General features: G+C 51.8%; 7 protein-coding genes across 7 annotated transcripts; 5 read left to right on the top strand and 2 right to left on the bottom strand.

The window, feature by feature from the left end:
• Positions 1 to 4,031: 4,031 nt before the first annotated feature.
• On the top strand, positions 4,032 to 4,844 carry J7T55_002761 (uncharacterized protein; the record flags this gene model as incomplete). Its single annotated transcript, XM_053137867.1, has 1 exon — positions 4,032 to 4,844. One exon carries the CDS (start codon positions 4,032 to 4,034, stop codon positions 4,842 to 4,844), a length of 813 nt encoding a protein of 270 aa, XP_052998630.1.
• A 565-nt stretch (positions 4,845 to 5,409) lies between these two features.
• On the bottom strand, positions 5,410 to 7,555 carry J7T55_002760 (uncharacterized protein; the record flags this gene model as incomplete). The annotated part of the gene is made up of 5 exons (XM_053137866.1): positions 5,410 to 6,128; positions 6,187 to 6,343; positions 6,549 to 6,705; positions 6,797 to 7,282; positions 7,359 to 7,555. The coding sequence occupies 5 exons, from the start codon at positions 7,553 to 7,555 to the stop codon at positions 5,410 to 5,412; spliced, it is 1,716 nt and encodes a 571-aa protein (XP_052998629.1).
• Positions 7,556 to 7,709: 154 nt separating this feature from the next.
• J7T55_002759 (YSIRK family gram-positive signal peptide) lies at positions 7,710 to 10,737 on the top strand (the record flags this gene model as incomplete). Its single annotated transcript, XM_053137865.1, has 3 exons — positions 7,710 to 7,736; positions 8,200 to 9,279; positions 9,349 to 10,737. 3 exons carry the CDS (start codon positions 7,710 to 7,712, stop codon positions 10,735 to 10,737), a joined length of 2,496 nt encoding a protein of 831 aa, XP_052998628.1.
• A 523-nt stretch (positions 10,738 to 11,260) lies between these two features.
• J7T55_002758 (O-methyltransferase) lies at positions 11,261 to 12,562 on the top strand (the record flags this gene model as incomplete). Its single annotated transcript, XM_053137864.1, has 4 exons — positions 11,261 to 11,425; positions 11,489 to 11,765; positions 11,846 to 11,945; positions 12,211 to 12,562. The coding sequence occupies 4 exons, from the start codon at positions 11,261 to 11,263 to the stop codon at positions 12,560 to 12,562; spliced, it is 894 nt and encodes a 297-aa protein (XP_052998627.1).
• Positions 12,563 to 12,679: 117 nt separating this feature from the next.
• Positions 12,680 to 14,077, bottom strand: J7T55_002757 (glycosylphosphatidylinositol transamidase-2; the record flags this gene model as incomplete). The annotated part of the gene is made up of 3 exons (XM_053137863.1): positions 12,680 to 13,532; positions 13,593 to 13,860; positions 13,924 to 14,077. The coding sequence occupies 3 exons, from the start codon at positions 14,075 to 14,077 to the stop codon at positions 12,680 to 12,682; spliced, it is 1,275 nt and encodes a 424-aa protein (XP_052998626.1).
• Positions 14,078 to 14,454: 377 nt separating this feature from the next.
• On the top strand, positions 14,455 to 16,425 carry J7T55_002756 (nucleolar protein 7; the record flags this gene model as incomplete). The annotated part of the gene is made up of 1 exon (XM_053137862.1): positions 14,455 to 16,425. The coding sequence occupies one exon, from the start codon at positions 14,455 to 14,457 to the stop codon at positions 16,423 to 16,425; it is 1,971 nt and encodes a 656-aa protein (XP_052998625.1).
• A 704-nt stretch (positions 16,426 to 17,129) lies between these two features.
• Positions 17,130 to 19,068, top strand: J7T55_002755 (RNA polymerase I specific transcription initiation factor; the record flags this gene model as incomplete). The annotated part of the gene is made up of 2 exons (XM_053137861.1): positions 17,130 to 17,399; positions 17,467 to 19,068. 2 exons carry the CDS (start codon positions 17,130 to 17,132, stop codon positions 19,066 to 19,068), a joined length of 1,872 nt encoding a protein of 623 aa, XP_052998624.1.
• Positions 19,069 to 19,205: the final 137 nt, after the last annotated feature.

Below are 19,205 nucleotides of genomic sequence, written 5' to 3'. Positions count from 1 at the left end.
GGCCGTGAGCAACTAGGCCATCCTCCCATCACTGATCATATTTCGGTTGCGGGAGAGGCTTTGGCTGATCCAGACTGCCGGGAGGTGAGCTTGCCCTAAACGGTCCAGCTTACCGTGGGTCCCGCCAAATGTAGAGGTCCTTTTGTGGCAGCAATCTGTGGAACGCTATGGCATGCTATGCGATGCCATGCCATGCGACGCCATGCCATGCAATGCTGATCTCTTGCATTTCTGCACGTATGAAAAAACTGTAGTATCTGTGTGTTCGCGAAGTCCTGCCCAACATGCACAAGAGCTCGCTGTCTGCGCTTCGAGAGGCATAAGGAATTGCTGATTTACCGTAGAGTTGAAGCATCGCTGACTTATCCCATCAACAAAAGCACCTTGGAACTATCTGTCGGCTCACCCAACTAGCTCCCAATGACTTGAATAGCGGGAACATGCAGACCTCGATGCTAGCAAGAGACCAAAAATGATTGGGGGGACCAATGAGTCCACCAAAACGTAATATTGAACAGAGTGAGATTCGAACTCACGCCTCTTACGAGACTACGAGAAGATGTTAACCTGAACGTAGCGCCTTAGACCGCTCGGCCATCTGTCCTATATGGTTTGAGACGCCAAAAAGAGCTTTATGAATTAAAATAATTTTCGTTTCCGTGGCTAAAGAATCGGGGCCGCTACGGTCAAAAACGTCAAAATGTCTCATCATGACATATCCGCCCTCATGTTTCGATGCATCACAATTTGAATATGTAGTTAGATAGTCCTATTTAATCTCTATCTATTAATATATATTTCATTTGCTTTTTCGAGATATCAAAGGAGTTACAGCAGAAAGTAAATTTGACGATGTTCTTACATATCTTGTACCACGATGCAATATACACGTGTAAGTGATATATATCGTTTATGAGCCCTTCGCGAGCTCATCAAGGATCCAACAATGGATACTACGATACAATTGTAAATCATGCAGAGCCTGCCCTCTAAAACTTTGCCACTGATACTCTTATTATACTGGAAAAATCTGCCACCCCTAGATCCTGAAATGAATCTCTATTGCATTTGGGTCCCGTATCGCAGTGTCGATTGCCACTCAGACCCAAAATAAGACTACAGGTCCGTCAGATGCAAGCAAAGTTCCAGGTGAGATGAAATGAAGCATACACATCCCTGCATGTCGACCCTCTGAGACCGTGTACGACATAGTTACACCCTTCGTCGACTATTCTGGGTATCTTTACACTCTCTTAGACATTTCTTTCCTCGACATTTGGGCAACAGACACTATGCACCACCTGGACTTCAATATATAAGCTACTCTTCTCTCACATTCCTGGATTTGGTCATGGCGTAGAATACGTGCCCACTCACTGACTGGATGGTATTATCCACGAGGAACGTGACAGCAAGTATTTGCAGTGTGACTATCTCTTCTAGCTCTGCGTCATCCCTTGCCATCGAAGACTTCCTTACCTTGGCATATAGATGGCAATGCGAGTGAGCCTGGGATGGAAGCTCACCTCCTTCCATTTCTACCATCCATTGAATTTTCTCTCATTCATACTTTACCCAAAAATCCCTCATACTCGGTACAAGTCAAAGTGATTTAGTTGGCAGAGTGCTACGGGGTAATCTCGGAGTTTCTAATAAGAATTGGTTGTTGGGTGAAGAGAAAAACTAAAAAAACAAAAACTACAAGCCACAGGAGAAGCGTGGCATTTACATAGCGGACTACGAAAGCGGACACAGTATTATAGAGGTGATCCTAAATAGAGTGTAAACTGAGGCCAAAGGTAACATGCTCGAGACAAGCAAAAGTCGGGTTTGCAACACAAAATATTCGACATGAATATATACAGTAAGAGACATTACTGAGTAGTACATCTACTTAGAATAATTCCTTAGGGCCACGATTGTTAGTCTGAAATCAACTAAACCATGCCCAAAAGGACCGAGCCTCACAAAGAAAGGCCCGCCGAATGAACCTCAGCCACAGCAATCCTTTCTAAGCACTGTGGTCTTGCAGCAGGTGACTATCAGGTAGCAAGAATCGCTGTCATCGGAACACTGAAAATAGGAGCACTGCTCGGTATGTACCAGCCATCTTCTATCACTGGAGCGTTTTCTCTAAGTTGTCTGCCACGCGTATGCCTGCCCTGCCGAGCAACATGCACCAAGAGTATCATATACACCTATGAGAACAGCACCGTTGCAAACAGCCCCGCCCCCCGAAAAAAATAGTGAAAATTTCATTACAGAGGGTCCCTGTGGAGTGATTACTTCCCCGTATAACGTGTCATTCAACAGAAAATTCATGCAGGAGGTAACCCTATGGAAGGTTATCCCACGGGAGTTTATCATAGGGGAGGTCGCCCTATAGGAGGTTTTCCCATAGCTGGTTGTCTGATAGTCGGCTGTCTTCCAGCTGGTTATTCTCTACCTGGCTATCGTATCTGTCGTATGTGTGGTTGTCCTACAGCTGGCTATCCTAGCTGTCCTATGGTTGGTTAATCTGTAGCTGGTTAGACAACGATTGGTTATCCAATGGCTGGTTATTATCTTTGTCATATAACTTGTTAATTCGTATGGAATTCCCTATAGCTAGTTATCCAGTCAGAGCTTAACTTATTTTCGTTATGATTTTGATAATTTACCACTCACCTCGTAGGTACTTCGGCCGCGGAACGGCCCCCTGAAAAGCAGCTCGTCAACAATGTTCAATCTCGCCCGCTGTGTCGCTGGCATGATGAGCAGGGTACAACTTTCCAGAAGCTCATCATTGCACCTGCACAGGCTGGTTCCCAAGCCGAGGCAAGGTCTGATGGTGATTAACAAAGCGCGGATCCAGCGATTCTGTTGACCACGGCCCGCTTTGCCATACGTAACAGAAGAGCGTCAAGAGCAAATATGTTGAGATATCCAGATATCGCAGTAGCGAGTCGTGCAAATAGCGAAGGGTATGAAGCAGTGGAACAGACCAGAATAGACTGCCAAGCCGAGAAATGAACATGTCGCCTTTCCGAGGTTCCAACGCAATGCAGCAAAACTACGAGGGCAAGCGAATGCGCGAAAACGAGCTCGATCCTTTCAAAAGCAGACCTTAGAAGGGGCCGGAAAAGGCCACAGCTGTAGAAAGTCGCGGACATGAATCCCGTTCCAACAGAGGCTCTCCTGGTTGGAGCACAATTCACAAGCATTCAAGGCGGAACATCGTGCCACTGCAAATCTCAGTCAGATTTTCATATCGTCTGCAAGTTCCGATCAGTCGTCAGAAGGGAAAAATAATCACATTTGCTGTAAGCTGGGATGGAGAGCCTGTGTCCACAACCATCCGGCAAAAATAGAGTCTCCGGAGCGTGACTTGAACACGCGACCTGTGGATGGCTTATTGATACAATTACAGTCCATCGCTCTTCCAACTGAGCTATCCAGAGGCTATTCATGGTGTGGGGAGGTAAATACCGCATTATATCCGGTGGTAGCGCTTGTGGGACCGGTGGGGGTGGCGAGCCATCCGAGCCGAGTTTGCTCCACCGACGGACTTGGCAGAGCAAATGCATGCGATACAGCTTGGAATGACCCCAAATATCTGCTCAAGTACTAAACAGAATAGAAACCAAGCAAGAAAATACAATGCACGAATAGGTATTGACTTCTTATTTCTTAAGATATATCCTGCAGTATACCAAAGGTTGTCTCATACGAAGCTATTTGAAGTGGTACTCGGCCAAGTAACACACGCCAATACTTGGGATCCTCGCTGAGCTTACGGACTGTCGGATCAAGGGTTGTGGGACAAACAGCGGCGATTCACTGTTGAGCATGCTGCGAAGTCCCTCTGCCTAGCCAGAGCCCACGATCATGTTTTCAAGCAACGAATAACATGTGCCACACTGAGACTGCAACGGCCGCGCTGTTGATACAGCGACTTGGATGGCGCTTGGAAGGGTTGGAAGAAAAAACCTATCTAGTAACAGGTCCCGTTCATAACCAGAGCACCACAGATCAAGGGCGACTACCTCAGGATGGAACTACAAATATTATCAGACCTCCACCTCGAAAGCCCCAAGGCTTACGATTCCTATGAAATTAAGCCTGCAGCACCTCATCTAGCATTACTAGGAGATATTGGTTGCGTGTCCGATCGGGCATACCTCACCTTCCTCACGGGCCAGCTGACACAGTTCCGCATCGTCTTCCATCTCTTGGGTAACCATGAGCCCTATGGTTCAAGCTGGGACAGAGCCATTGGAAAAATTCGCGCGTTCCGAGAGGAAAACCGCCGAGAGCGAGCGCAGTCACCAGATTCTTGGTTGGGCGAGTATGTCCTCCTCGACCGGGACGAGTTCCAGCTGCCGGACCACGGCCTCGCGATTCTCGGCTGCACACTCTTCTCAGACGTACCGGCGCCGTCCATGAATGACATCAGCTTCGGACTAAACGACTTCTTCCGCATCGATGGCTGGACGGTAGAACAACATGTGCAGGCGCACAAGCGGGACGTTGCCTGGTTGAACGAGCGCGTCGCGGCCATCGCGCGGGAGCATCCCGGCCGCCGCGTCTTGATCCTCACGCACCACAGCCCCACGACCGACACCAGGACGGTCAACCCGAGGTTCTCGGCGAGCAAGATCTCGTCCGGATTTGCGACGGACCTGAGAGGCGAGCAGTGCTGGAGGAGTGGGAATGTGGTCTTCTGGGCGTTTGGACACACGCATTACAATTTCGACCGCTTTCATGACGAGGAGACTGGCAAGGTTGATCACACAAACCAACGGGGATATTATTTTGCTCAGGCAGCTGGTTTTGTGGAGGAGAGCGTAGTGCGCATTGAGTGACTAAAGAAGTGGTACGAGGTCCCGACAAAACCGATGCAGGTGCTTTAATGCGGCTCGCGTGGAGTCCAATAGACACTTGATAATTGAACGCAAGTCTCTGTTCTCAACCTAGCAGTGATCCTCTATGATGATGTATGAATCACCACTGAGCAACATATCAAGATGGCCGGTAAGCATATTTGGTGAGCCCTGTTGCCAGTCCCGTCTTGCAATTCAGAGCAGATGATATCAGAGAGACTGTGAGCATCGCACGTGCCTAAGGTACAAGAACACACCAGCGGAAAATCATCCTCGAGGGGGGCCATATAAACTACTACAGAGTACTCCACCGCATTAATCAGGTATTCAGTCCAAATTGTTGTCTAAAGACGAGAATATCATTCCATCTCTATCATTTCTCATTGTGAAAAGTTAAGGACAAGGGCAAGTTTGTGTCAATTGAATCTATCAACCCATGCATCAAGTTATAGGGACTTTCCTATTTCCTTCTCATGACAGTAGTCATAGTCAAGGTCTTGACACGGTTGACGACAAGAGGTTAGGAATTACAAAAGCCCTATACACTCTAGTATGCGCCATCAGGAAAGACGAACGGGTTCCAAGCCTCCTGATGATCCATAGCGAAATCCATATCCGCAAAGTCTAGTCCTTCAAATGCCAGCATCTCAGGATCAAATGCAAAATCGCTGTCCTGATTATTTGTCGTTCCAAAGAACCCCTCAACATCCATATCAGGATGTGGATGGCTTGAAAGCGCGTTACGCCGATGATCATCCTGCTGGGTCCTGACGAGTGTCTGAGGACAAGGCTGGTTTACGACTGGGGCGCATTCGGGCGGCGCAGGTGGGCCGTGTCTCACGTACCAGGACTCCACTGCTTCAGCCCGGGACAGAAATGGACAGAAAGGGTGGGCCTCGGCGTCCGTATCTATGTTTTGTGGCACGGATGTGCGCAGACGCTCAACCACTCCTTTTAGGATCTGGGGCATACCCAAGGAGCCCCGAAGCTCAGTTGCTCTTGTGGCGCTTATACCACAGGTGGTGCATAGTATATCCAGTCTCACTCCTAGAGAAAGGCCGTAGCCGAACATTATCCAGGCCACATTGGTGAAACACGTTTCCTGACCTGGCTCGGCAGAGAGGAAGATTTCCATCAGGGACTTCACCGCAGAAATGCTTTCGGCCAGGCTGGTAGAAGGATCTAGTGAGAGGCCGACTGGAGACCCCGGCAGAGCCAACTCTCCTAGCAATAGCTCCGCGGCATGAATCTGTAACTTCAAGAGAGCTTTCATCGCGGAGTCAATCTCAAGTGACCTCGCCTCGTAGATGGAGGGATTACTCACGAGAGGATGCCAAATTGGGCGGCAAGGCTTCCTTGAGAGATCGTAACTGACGTTGCAGATTTTCGATCCTGGCAAGTAAGTTGTCTTCCAGCTGGAAATGAGTAGTGCCTTTGACCAAACTTTCTATGTCCTCAATCATACGCAGCAAATCGACAATCTGTGGTAGATGTTGGTCTGTCGGATACTCTGCTCGCTCAGCCAACGCTTCACAGCTTTCCGCCAACAGAGGTATGGTCGGGAAACAGCGGAATTTATCCAAGATCACAGAAGCACTTTCTAAAGTCAGATTACAACACCTAAACGAAGAGTCCGTGTGAGTCTCACCTCGAAGCAACACTGTACAGCCCTACCAGCGCCCGTACCTCATCTGCTCTCAAAACACCAGTCGCTGCACCCGGGTCATGGGCCAATACCCTTGTTGATAGGTACCTAGGCTTATGAAATCTCAGGTCGTATATTATACTCATAGCCAGAAACATATTCTGAGTGTGCTTGCGCGGACGAGGCTGATATTGAGCCCTAGAGCTTGTCAGACAACGTCCGGATTGCGACTAGCTGGGGATGAAGCACGTGGCAGAATTCTCGGACTTCTGATTCACATGAAACTCACCAAGAAATGTAAATCAACAGACCCTGCAGGTTTTCGAGGGTTGAAATACTGCCTTGCAGCAGTGCCGTGGCCAGCATCTGCTCAAACAGCCGTGCGATGCGCGCCTGCAACGCCCTGTCGTCAATGGAAGCTGCGAACAGAACTGCGAGGCACACAATTGGCTTCTCTCGGTGCAAGTCGGCTACTTTCGCTGATTGTGGTATGACCACAAAAGGGAAGTACGGCGATAATGACCGTCGGAATCGATCGAGTAGGAGCTCCCCGGTTTCGATGGAGAGCAAGCCCAGCTGAAAAGGATCGAGCGAGACCCCGTTGGCATGCTGGATCCGTGAAGCCTCATCTGCTGTCTCGCCAGCTGCCGCAGAGGACGACCTCGAAACATCACGACCGCTGACGGGCGATGCCTCGGAGCCTCCGCTTTCCACCTGTTGCGAAGCCAGGATATTATCAAGCTTGGCTATTTTGGCCTCGAGTTGATTGATCCGACTGTTTCGACAGCGGGTTAGTCACATCACCTGGAGGCCCTAGGGGCCATCCAAATTTGACTAAAACATTTTCTTACTTTACCCGCTGCGCCGGAGCAGTTCCTCGCCGTGCAGGAGGGAAGATGCACGTTTTGTTCAGCCGGAGACAACGGTCGCAGAAACCAGAGTTCTGGGTCCTGTCGCAACGGAGCTTTGCATGAGAACAAACCTGGCACGTTCTCAGTAGTGATTTGTCGCCGCTCTTCAGCTGCCCATCTGTTTTTTGCTTTCGCATGGCGGATTGTTTGAAATTACTGGTGAAGTGGGTATAGATATTCGTTCGCAGGCCCTTTTCTTTTACGGTCTTGGTTGATAGTTGCACAGAGAGCAGCTCACAATCCGAAATTGACAGCAAGAAGGGAATTTACAGCTCAATCAGCAGTCTCGAAATGCAACAAGAAATCAGGAGACTGGTTGTGAGTATTACTGGTTATTTATATGATGCAACCATGTCATCCTCGAACAGGTTGCTGACTGAGGTGAGTATGCTTGGCATGGTGCGTGTAAGTCCGTCCCAGCTCGGCAGGGCGTCGGTTGAGGGGTTCTTTGTCCACAGAGTGTGGGCGGGTTCTTTACCTTTCACCAACATCAGACAACAAATACGAGGCACAGTCTACGTCTCAGGACAGTATTTGACGCGTTTAAGTGAGGCGCAGTCCGGCTCATTTAACCAGACTACCAGCACGGAAATCCTACGGCAGTCTTGGCACATGCAGCCCAGGCAGCGAGATAAAGTGTGCTGGCCGAAACGGTGCCGACAACAACACCACCCACTCTCCTCCCGTCTTGGTCAGCGGGACCAAGGGGACTCTCTTACCACTTCCAAAGCCTCATGACTTTTTGAAAGTCCTCAGAACTCCACTAACGTCTCACAGACAGGACGAGGGCTGCCTACCACGGCGCAAGATGGCGCCTCTGAGCTCCGAGCCCCGTCAGGTGGTGGTGGTCCTGAACCCAGCCCGTCGGAGGGCATTGTATCAGCTTGTGATTGAGATCACCGCGTACATGCGATCTCAGTTGGAATTACACGAAAAGGATGACGGCCAAGGGACCAAGAACGCATCTCAGTCCCCGTCTCACGTCGCGCAGGTACAATCTGGCCATGACGGAGCACGAGGCTCGACTCCTGCCGCTGCCGCCGCCGCAAAGGCGAAGGCAGAGGCTTCTGTCTCACAAATGCACACACGACCGAGCCCGGAGCTCATCGCGCTGCGCAAAGCAGCGTTGACACATTTTGATGAATGGAGGAAGGAATTTCTGGCCAAGCTGAAGGAGATCCTAGCCGCCAGTGACGACAACAAGGTCTTAGAAGCGCGCTCAGAACGTCAGAAGAAAATGGTCCAGATGAAAGCGGATAGTCCTGCCGCAGGCGAGGATCTCATCGACTTTGGCGGCGAACCCTCACAAAACAACGCAGCCCAAGACATTGCGAAGGCCATCGAGTCTCTTCAGGCTATCTACCATCCCATTCCCACCAGGCTTACCACTGTGCCAGCCGAGGACCGAAAAGAGGTTGTCAGCGCAGTTCTCATTCTTCTCCTCTCCACAGGCAAATACACAGCCTACGCGAGGACGTTCATTACCTATCTGACCTCCGCACTCGAGCTTCCCCTGTCATTTCTGACCGACGAGGAGAAGGAGATTGCAAAAACCATGATTGAGGCGTCAGCTGAGGCAGAGAAGGCAAAGAAGGACCAAACGATGTCCGCTGAGGCCGAGGCCCAGAAGCGCAAGCAGCAGGGGCAGGTAGGCAGGTTCTGGAAAGTCGGTCTCGCATCTGTGGCTGGTGCCGCGATTATAGGAGTCACCGGTGGTCTCGCCGCGCCGGTTGTAGCTGGTGCCATTGGAGGCCTGATGGGGTCTGTGGGACTAGGCGGGCTGGCTAGCTTTCTAGGTATCTTCTGGATGAACGGCGCATTGGTTGGCACTCTTTTTGGAGCATTCGGAGCGCGAATGACGGTTGGTGCTCCGAGACACCCCCCCCCCCTTTTGTTTTTGCAGTGACCTTGAAAAACTGACTCCAAAAAGGGCGAGATGGCAGACAAATATGCAAGGGAAGTTGAGGACTTCCGGTTTCTCCCCCTCAAGGATGAGTGGGGCAGCGAGTTTCGCAAGGACGACAAAGACATCCGAAGGCTGAGAGTCTCGATTGGAATAAATGGCTGGCTCATTTCTGAAGATGAAGTGACCAAACCGTGGCGCGCTCTCGGTGATGAGACAGAGGCCTTTGCCCTCAGGTACGAGATGAATAGTCTACTAGAACTTGGGCACGCTCTCGAGGACACGGTAGCGTCATACGCATGGAGCGTTCTCAAGATCGAGATCCTGAAGCGCACTGTACTTGCTACTCTATGGGCAGCACTTTGGCCAATTCAACTCCTCAAGCTGGCAGCTGGTGTTGACAACCCCTTCAATCTGGCCAAGAACCGGTCAGAGAAGGCTGGCCGGATCTTGGCGGACGCGTTGATCAATAAGATCCAAGGTGAACGGCCAGTCACGCTCATTGGATACTCCTTAGGTGCACGGGTCATTTACGTATGCCTGAAGACTCTCGCAGAACGCAAGGCGTTCGGGTTGGTAGACACTGTCGTCTTCATTGGGGCGCCGACACCGTCAAACCGAGATGAGTGGCAACTGATCCGCAGCGTTGTCACCGGGAAATTGTTCAATGTCTACTCAGAAAACGACTATATCCTCGCGTTTCTCTACCGAGCTACAAGCATCCAACTCGGGATTGCCGGCTTGCAAGCGGTGGAGGATATCGAGGGCGTCGAGAACCTCGATCTGACTGAAGAGGTCAAGGGACACTTGAGATACCCGGGACTGGTCCCACAAATTCTCACCAAGTGCGGGTTTCCCAACATCAGCGGCGGCGAGAAGCCAATTGAGAAGGAGGAGGACATCAAGCTCGAGGATATGGATAGCAGCGCCAAGACGGGTACCCTTCTCGATCTTGACGAGCCTCCCGTCACCCCGGTAGCGGTCAAGCCGTTGTCGAGAAAGACGCACCGAGACATTTCGTTCCCGAGCGGGTTCCCCAAGACCGACGAGCGCCCTGTAGTCAGGAAAGTACAGTCGACACCGGCCGCGGGCCTACTCAGTTCTGAGCTCCAGACAGCTTTCGACCCGCATGAGCCCAAGTCCCTTGTTGGGACGCCCAACTCCAATGACTGGCAGCGCAGACAGTCTGATGCCCCCAAGACCAGCCCACCAGCGGCTCCGCAACCCCCTCCTTCGTACAGCCCTGGGAAATTCACGTTGCCTGCAGAAGTAGCAGATAAATTGTACGGAGCCGCAAACTCAGATGAGGACGACGAGGACGAGGACTTCGGTGGCGGCATAAGCATGGTGGATAACGATGATGATATGGTCACGTATATGGAGCCACTGAGACTCGAGGACAGGGACGAGAAGTGAGCATTATGAGCCCATAAAGATGGCAAGTCTTATTGCGAGAGTAGACAGAAGCATTGTACTGCTTTCGACTAATTTACATTCCATGGTATCCTGACAACACGGAACTTTCGACACTTGTTGGAGAGACTGAGCCAAGTGGCGTTCCCTCAAGACACTGATGACCAGCTATCATACCTGACATCTGCAATGTCGAGATAGCTTGTACGTGAAGTTTAATTTCGGGGAGTTTCTGTAGACGTGCGAAATCGAACTCTGTTCAATGTACTTTAGTACGATGCTCATCTCCTCTTTAAGTCTTACAGAGAGTGGGTTGACGCGAATCCGACGCAAGGGAAGTGGGTCTTTGCGATGTTGTTGGTTGCAGTCCAACGGCTGAAGGTGAACACCACAGAGAGCTAAAAAGCCGTCTGTCCCTCAGAGCCTTCTCTCCTTTGCGTGCGCACTTGTTTCCAAGACTTCTCAGCATCACTTCGCCGTGCTCTCATGAGTTGGCAACTGCACGATTACGAACAGTCTAACAGCAATGGCGGACCCCAAGACTTTGATGGAGCAGTTGAAGTTATTTCTGGAGAGTCCCGATGCGCTTGAAGCTGATGAGGCCCAAAAACAGGAACTCCTGAGACTCAGCCGCAAGACCGCAGCTGCACTGGAGTCGCCTTTTGAAACTCTGCAGAAACTCGTCTACTCCGTTCGTACAACTTCATTACTTACACCCAGTGTCATATGAACACGCCGCTGATATGTCACAAAGCCGTTGCCGCTTGTGGTTGCGAGGATATGTCAAGATCGCAATATTTTCGCCACACTGGTTGCAAATCAAGACGTTGCGGCTGTCAACTTGGCAACGTTGATCACAGCAAGCGGACTCCAACCCAGCGTACTTGAGTCGATCATGAATTATGCATGCGTGCAAAACATGATGGCCGAGGTATCGCGAGGACAATATGTTGTAACCAAGCTGACCCACACGCTGCTCGCACCAGTGTTCGTCGACGGCGTGACCCATTTCCATGACAACTGCCTTCCGGGTTCACTGCCCTCCACTGTGCCCTGACTGAGGGCAACGGCAAATTCACCGCTTTCAAGCTGGGTCAGAACACCTCGGAAGAATTCTACACCTGGATGGAAACGATCCCTGTCCAGAAACGGGCCTTCCACAACTTCATGAAGGAGCAATACGCCGGCCTGCCGACATGGCTGGACGTGGTGTCATTTGCGGCAGAGTTTTCACAAGACTTGCGGCTCGACGACGTTTTATTCTGTTGACGTTGGTGGCGGGAATGGGTCTCAGTGTGCGGCACTCAAAAAGGCTCTGCTCGAACTCAAAGGCCTGATCGTTTTACAGGACCGCGCCTGTGTGCTTGAAAAGGCGCTCGAGGTGGGAGGGATGGAGATGATGCCTTCTGAATTTTTTCACAGAGCAGCCGGTAAAAGGTAGGTGGAGGCCCGCAAGATCCCGACTCCGCCCCAAAGTGAACAAATTCTGACGGAGCAGGTGCTTGTGTCTACTATTCGCCAAGTTCTCCACAACTTTGACGATGCTTCGTGCGTCCGCATCTTGAAGTCCCAAATCCCTGCTCTTCGGCCTGAGAGTGTCGTTGTGATTGACGATAAAGTCTTGCCCGACGATAAACCACCGGCTGGAACGCTTGGGGTCGAGTACACGGCCGCGCTGAGCATCTCAATCAAGGTGATGTTTGACGCTCAAGAGAGGCGCGAGACACACTGGCGGGGGTTGTTGGACCAGGCTGGTTTGCAAATCAAAGACATTAGGAAATTCACCAGATTTGATGATGCTGTGATTATAGCAGCGAAGAAGGCCTAAATCGGAGTTGTTTCGCAACCTTATCACATTGCCTTGCAAGTTGATCTTCAGGTCGGACAGAACAGATTTGGAGAAGTAATTCGTCTGCGTTCATATTGAAAACCATGTTATGGCCTTCTAAATTTGTCTAATCTCCTTGCCGACCATTTCTGGCCTGTCGACTTCCCATTCGTCCCGGAGCACTGCGAAAGTGAGATCGCTAATGAGCAAGCTCTGCCCCAAACTCCACACCAGAGTGATGGCGTAGAAGAAGTTGGCGTTTCCACTGCCTGCATATATCCACAGGTAGTAGAACGCTGGTCCCAAGAAGGTAGAGTACAGTATTGTTGATGGGACCACGAACGTATACCGCATCAAGGGGAAAATATGCCTGTAGAGCGGGACCATTGCAAGAAAGAGTGATGTGTCACTAATGCTTGGGTATGGCTTAAAGATGCCAAAGATCCCCAAGAGCAGCGTAATCACAACCAGGGGCTGCGATCGAATTCGCACACTCAAAGCGGCGACATACGACGACAAATGGAGCCAAAAGACAGCCAAGAAGAATGACCTGAATGAGTCAAACATCTCAATAAAAAAGTACCACCACAATCCGACGTTCGGTGTCAGATCGGTGAGGGTAAGCTGGATGCCGTAGGTCGAGGAGAGAAACTCCCATGATCCAGTGATGAAATAAGACATCTGGAACAGAACCGTAACGGTGGCTGCCGCAACGCCAACAAACCTGGCTATGAAAGCCAGAGACTGTGTCTTCCCTTGCCCAAGGCTCCGATCATAGGCTAAGAGTGCTAAAGGCGGAAGCAAGAGGGCGGGATACATGGACAAGTAAGCGGCGAAAGACATGGCGATCACAGCGCTGTAGGGTGCACCAGTGACAGCCTTTGCGACAGCATGCAGAATTGCGCATGTCGTGAAGACACTGGTCGGTCTCCCAACACAAGTCGCAATTGTGAATGGGTTGAAGAGGAAACTAGAAGCTCCAGGTTAGCCATCAGATTCCGCGATATGTGCCCAGCTGGTGAAGTCTTACAGTGCCGCGACCACGAAGGCGCTCCACCTCTTTTCCCTCCTTGGAGAGGTAAATCGCACAGTTGACACGGCCTCCCCAGACTCAGCAATGGTTATTAAAGAATTGGCGCTTAAAAGGTCGACCACTATGTACAGTAGATATGTGAAGACGGGCCAGGAGGCGAAGCTCGGCAGGAGGGATAGAACAGGGAGCAGCAAGGGTGCTTGGTGGTAGACGCCGCCGTCGTAGGGCGAGACATTATGGTTGTAGAGGAAGAGACCCTCTTGTACTGTGGGAATGGTCAGCGCGGCCAGGACTATGGGTGGTCCAGAAGGGAAAGGGGTTCACATACATCGTTTGAAACTGGTGACGGGAGTCGACACCTCAACTCGCCCTGCGACTAGTTCTGGTAAACCAGGGAAGGCAAAGAACAAGACAAGTCGCAGGACAGTGGCGGCCAGGTATAGGCCTTGTAGCCTTTTCAGGCTTGGATTCGATCCATTCATCTCTGAGCCATCTCCAGGTGAAAGGTGCGGATTGCTGCCGGGGATTATGCCGTCGAGGCTGTCTGGCTGCAGTTCGACGGGGACAGGAGCTCTGCCAGGCTGGCTTCGGAGCTTGCTGACTTGAGCTGCACTTCCTGGGTACCTGGGTACATCGGACCCCTGGCCTAGGAGCTACATTCCAGTGGATTGCCTACCCATGCATTAGACATGCGCTAACCGTATCAAGACAGGCGGTGAGTGCGGCAGAAGTCGAAAAAGTTCCTTATCGATGAAAAGTTCAGAGGAACCAAAGGCCCTTGGAAAATTGGAGGCGGTTCCTCTCGCTGCGCCCGTCCAACCTTCTTTTCCAGGTCGACAATTGGAATTCAATCAGCAAAATGGGCCGCATCAAGAAGAAGGGAGAGGCTGGAAACGCCAAAAACTTCATCAGCCGCAACCAGGCTATCAAGAAGTTGCAGCTCAGCTTGCCCGACTTTCGAAAGCTCTGCATCTGGAAGGGCATCTACCCACGGGAACCGAGAGACAAGAAGAAGGCTGGCAAGTCATCGACCCCCTCGACCACCTTCTACTACACCAAGGATATCCAGTACCTGCTTCATGAGCCGCTGCTCCAGAAGTTCCGTGACCAGAAGGCTCTCGAGAAGAAGATCTCACGCGCGCTCGGACGAGGAGATGTCTCTGACGCCGCTCGTCTCGAGCGCAATGCGGTCCGCCCAGAGAAGAACGGCAAGCCTCGCTATACCCTCGACCATGTCATACGAGAACGCTATCCTACTTTCGTTGATGCAGTGAGAGACCTCGACGACTGCTTGTCAATGCTGTTCCTTTTCGCCAACCTCCCGTCTACGTCAACCGTACCCGCGAAGATGATTGCACGCTGCGAGAAGTTGTGCTTAGAGTTCGAGCACTACCTCATCGTATCACACAGCCTGCGAAAGTCATTCCTGTCGATCAAAGGTATATACTACCAGGCCAACATTCAAGGCGAGGACGTGCTTTGGTTGGTGCCGTACAAGTTCAATCAGCGAGTACTGGGAGATGTCGACTTCCGAATCATGGGTACCTTTGTTGAGTTCTACATGACGCTACTCGGCTTCGTCAACTACAGGCTGTACACGTCGGCCGGTCTGAAGTACCCACCAAAATTTGACCAGACCAAGGACGATCAAGGCGGAGAGCTTGGAGCCTTCACGTTGGAAGGAGTCAACATTACAACAAATCAGGAGGAGCCGAAGCAACTGACGAATGGAGAAAGCGAGCACGGTCCAGATCCCAAGGTGCAGGCTGAGGTCAATAAATTGGTGCGAGAAATGAGGAATGGCGAGACGAATGGCGATGTCAAGAGCACCGAAAACGCGAACGTGGAGAACGAAGAGGAGCCTACAGACGTCATTGACAAGTTTGAGCCCGCGGTTCCTGGAGGCGACCTCCTCCCGCAGCCTTCCTACAGCGCCAACGATCCTGCACAACTGTTCTCAAAATGCACATTCTACCTTGGGCGCGAGACGCCGCGGCAACCACTTGAGCTTATTCTGCGTTCTTTTGGCTGCAAGCGTATAGGCTGGGACTCAGTGTTGGGCGAGGGCGCATTTACCACGAATGAGCTCGACCCCGCGATAACGCACCAGATCGTCGACAGGCCACTCATTCAAGCCGCTGTGGAGGCCAATGGCGACGGAGAGGACAACCAGACCTCCCAGAAGCTTGCTCCTAACCAGAGGGTACCTGGCCGGATCTATGTGCAGCCGCAGTGGGTCTGGGACTCAATCAACGACGAGGAATTGAAGGACACCAACCTTTATGCCCCAGGAGCCGAGCTGCCGCCCCATCTGAGCCCATTCGTGAAGGCCGTCCAGGGCCAGTACGATCCTACTCTTGCCCTCGAAGAGCAACAGACTGAGGCGGAGGCTTTGGCGGACAGTGATGCCGAGGAAATAGATGAGGAAGCGACCGGTATGGACGCCGATGGCTCAGATGACGAGGAAGATACCAAGGACGATACGTTCGGAGGCTTCTCGGGAGAGGAAGACGCAGACGAGGAGTCTGACGAGGAAGAATCTGCCGCGGCACAGAGGCAACTAGAACTGGAGGCTGAGCTGACGGGCAAGCCAGTCAAGTCCAAGCAACAAACGCCAAAGGACAAGAAGAAGGCTGAGGCCCGCAAGGCCCTGGAAAAGAAGACCAAGGAGGAGGCTGAGGACCTGGAGAGGGCCAAGGGCATGCTGAGCAAGAAGAAGAGGAAGCTGTTCGAGCAGATGCAGTATACCAACACGAAGAAGAGTGCCGAGGATGAGAAGCTGCGGTCCAAGAGAAGGAAGATTGAGAAGCAAAAGGGCAAACGGGCGTAGATGGGGAAACAGCTGGGTCGAGGATACCATTAATGAATTCAATTGAGCCTGAGAACCACCCATAGACTGCCTGCCCACTCTGAGGATTGATGTTGAAATGTTGGGGCCCTTTTGCGTTGCTTTGCTCGTTTCCCTACAAAAGTCACCCTAGCCCATCCCTAGGCGCCGTCCCTAAGTAGCTGCAATCACAGCGCCAATGCCCTCAGTCATAGCGTGTAACCTGACTGCCACAGCAGCTGCAAACTTTCCAAAATGCAAAGATCTGGCCCAGCCTTAAGATTTGGCCACCTTATAGTCTGCTTCGGTGTCAAGAAAAAAAGTTGCAAATGGTTTGCTTCGGGGTTCAGTCTGAGGCACAAAGTTGCAGTCTCCAGTCCTTTCAAGCTATCTGGAATTCTGATCCCATTTTTTCTGTTCTGCTGCCGGATCTCTCGATACTCCAAGCTCTTGGGTCAGGACATTTTGTTTTTCCTTGATTTGGTCAGCGTTAAGTGCGTACCTCCCTTACTTAAGTATTGTTTTACAGATCCCCCCGGTGGTAGAAATGGAAGGGGCAATATGGCAATGTTCATGTCCATTTTCACCAGGTCTTACGGTTGGCCCGTGTCTTGCGGTAACTTATTGGCTAACGGCTGTTCGACCCAAGGGTCTTCCACTGCAGTAACATAACAACGGCGAGACTGCCAACAACGGCAAGACCAACAATGGCAAGCTCGCACGATGATGATGATGAGTGGGACAAGAGCACATCCGATATCCAGTCTGAAGACTCGGACGATCTGCACAAGAACCGCCCCAACCGCTGGAAAGGCCCCCCGCAGAGCTGGCGCACCATCACAGAGGACGAGAGCCTTACTTACAATGCCCTCGTAAGACTGAGAAACCAGGACCTGTCGCTGCACTTGTACAATGCCTGGGCCCTCAAGCAGGCGCCACCTCCGGCAGCTGCAGGTGAGGGCCCTAGCCACGAAGAGGTCCGTCTCACCTAACCTTCCCAATCCCGAAACCAGACACTCGAGACTTGCTGACTTTTGTGTTCAGGATGTTGACGCAGAGACAGGCCGACCTGTCCATAACCAACCATGGGCTCCACCTAGGAACTGGACCGCCTGGCCTGTCAGCACGCAGCTTCTACCGCCTGATGATTTCATGAAGATGGCGGATGACGAGGACGAGGTCTTCACTTTCCGGCGTCCTGACGATCAAACGCCCAGGTCCAGACTCGAGGAGGTCGTGTCGGCGACCACGCTGAGATTTGCCAAAGAACGCTTGCGGCGACGGGGTATTTCCGAATCAGCTGATCAAGGCGACCACAGAATTGTCAAGACGGAGTCCCTCGCATCTGAGAATGAGTCCCAGCCGAGCGAATCAGGGGACCACGGCGACGAGGATGATGATGAGAGGATGGGCATTGACCAGGAATCAGAAGGTCGACAAGAACGAAAGCAGAAGACTCCCGTGAGAACTTTCAAGCCCGTGGTTGCTACGGATGATGACCTTTCGTATGACCTCATACGGCCCTCCACGCAAAGAATTCTCGAGAAATTTGATCGTACTTTGACTATTCTGCACAACGCTCAAATGACGAGTGCCCAACATCTTGACGACTCTGAAGAGTCATTCTCTGAAAGCGAGGATGGACAAGACGACCGCGAAAGATCACAGAAAACGGCACAATCACGGCGGTCCTCCCGACCTGGCAGCTCCGCAGAGCGCTCTCCCAGCAGGTCTGAAATACCAACAGGAGACGAAGAAGATGGGGCCGTGAAAAAGAAGTCCAACCGCGGCCGACCACGCAAATACGTGCAGAGGGAAGGCGAAAGCGAGAGGGACTTCCTGATCAGACGAGCAAAAGCCCTCAAAGGGAAAGTGAGACTACCACCGACCGACGAAGAGAACGGCGACGAACTCACGACGGCCGCGGGCGAGAGCCAGGATTCGCCACGCAAGCGCAAAGGACGTCGCGAAACCATGAGAGAGGACATGGAGCACGGAGTGCATAAGAAGCTCAAGCGTTCCAACCCGCGGGACTGGAAGGACGTTATGGGCGCGGCGGCGTTTGCGGGGTTTCCGCCCGATGTCATCGCCCGGGCGACACAGAGGTGCGCCAATGTGTTTGGCCAGGCAATGGAGATGCATAGGATCGATGAGACGGCAATCTCGTCAGGAGTCAATGGCGTGGTGACAACGCTGTATCAGCCCGGAGGAGAAATGCCCTCGAGCAGCTCCACGGACCAGGAGGACGTTGGCGATCTCGACCTCCGCCAGACACGTTCTATGAGCCGGCATACCAGCACGGCCTTGAGCAAGATGAATTCCCCGACATCAGACGAGGAGAGCGATGGAGAGGGGCCTTCGCCCAAGAAGTCTCAGAAACGAGCCACGTCTCGAGGCAAAGGGCAACATTACTGCCCGTACGCAGACTGCGACAGAGCCTCAGCCGGCTTCGACAGGCCCTTCAATCTCAAGAGGCATATGAAACTTGTCCACGGCCAAGACGGCCTGGAGGTTGCCGAGAAGGAGGAAGCTACCAGGGATGAAATGCTTGATGGTATACATCGTGACGGATTTCTTCAGCCCATACGAGTTCAGAAAGGCTGGAGGGCTGAGGATACTAAGAAGAGGGCTACAAAGACGTCCTAGACAATGCAACAATGGAACCAAGAGCCTGGGATTGATAGAAGCCAGCATTATCAGAGAATCAGATAGTTACTAAGCTTCTCACGATAGCTTCAGACGATAGACCAACGCCGCCGAAGGAAAGAAAACAATATTATTGT

Source organism: Diaporthe amygdali, assembly GCF_026229845.1.
Source record: "Diaporthe amygdali strain CAA958 chromosome Unknown NODE_3_length_2959817_cov_65_330692, whole genome shotgun sequence".
NCBI lineage: Eukaryota > Fungi > Ascomycota > Sordariomycetes > Diaporthales > Diaporthaceae > Diaporthe > Diaporthe amygdali.
Note: the sequence above shows the minus strand (reverse complement) of the source record. Positions and strands in the feature narration are given on the sequence as shown.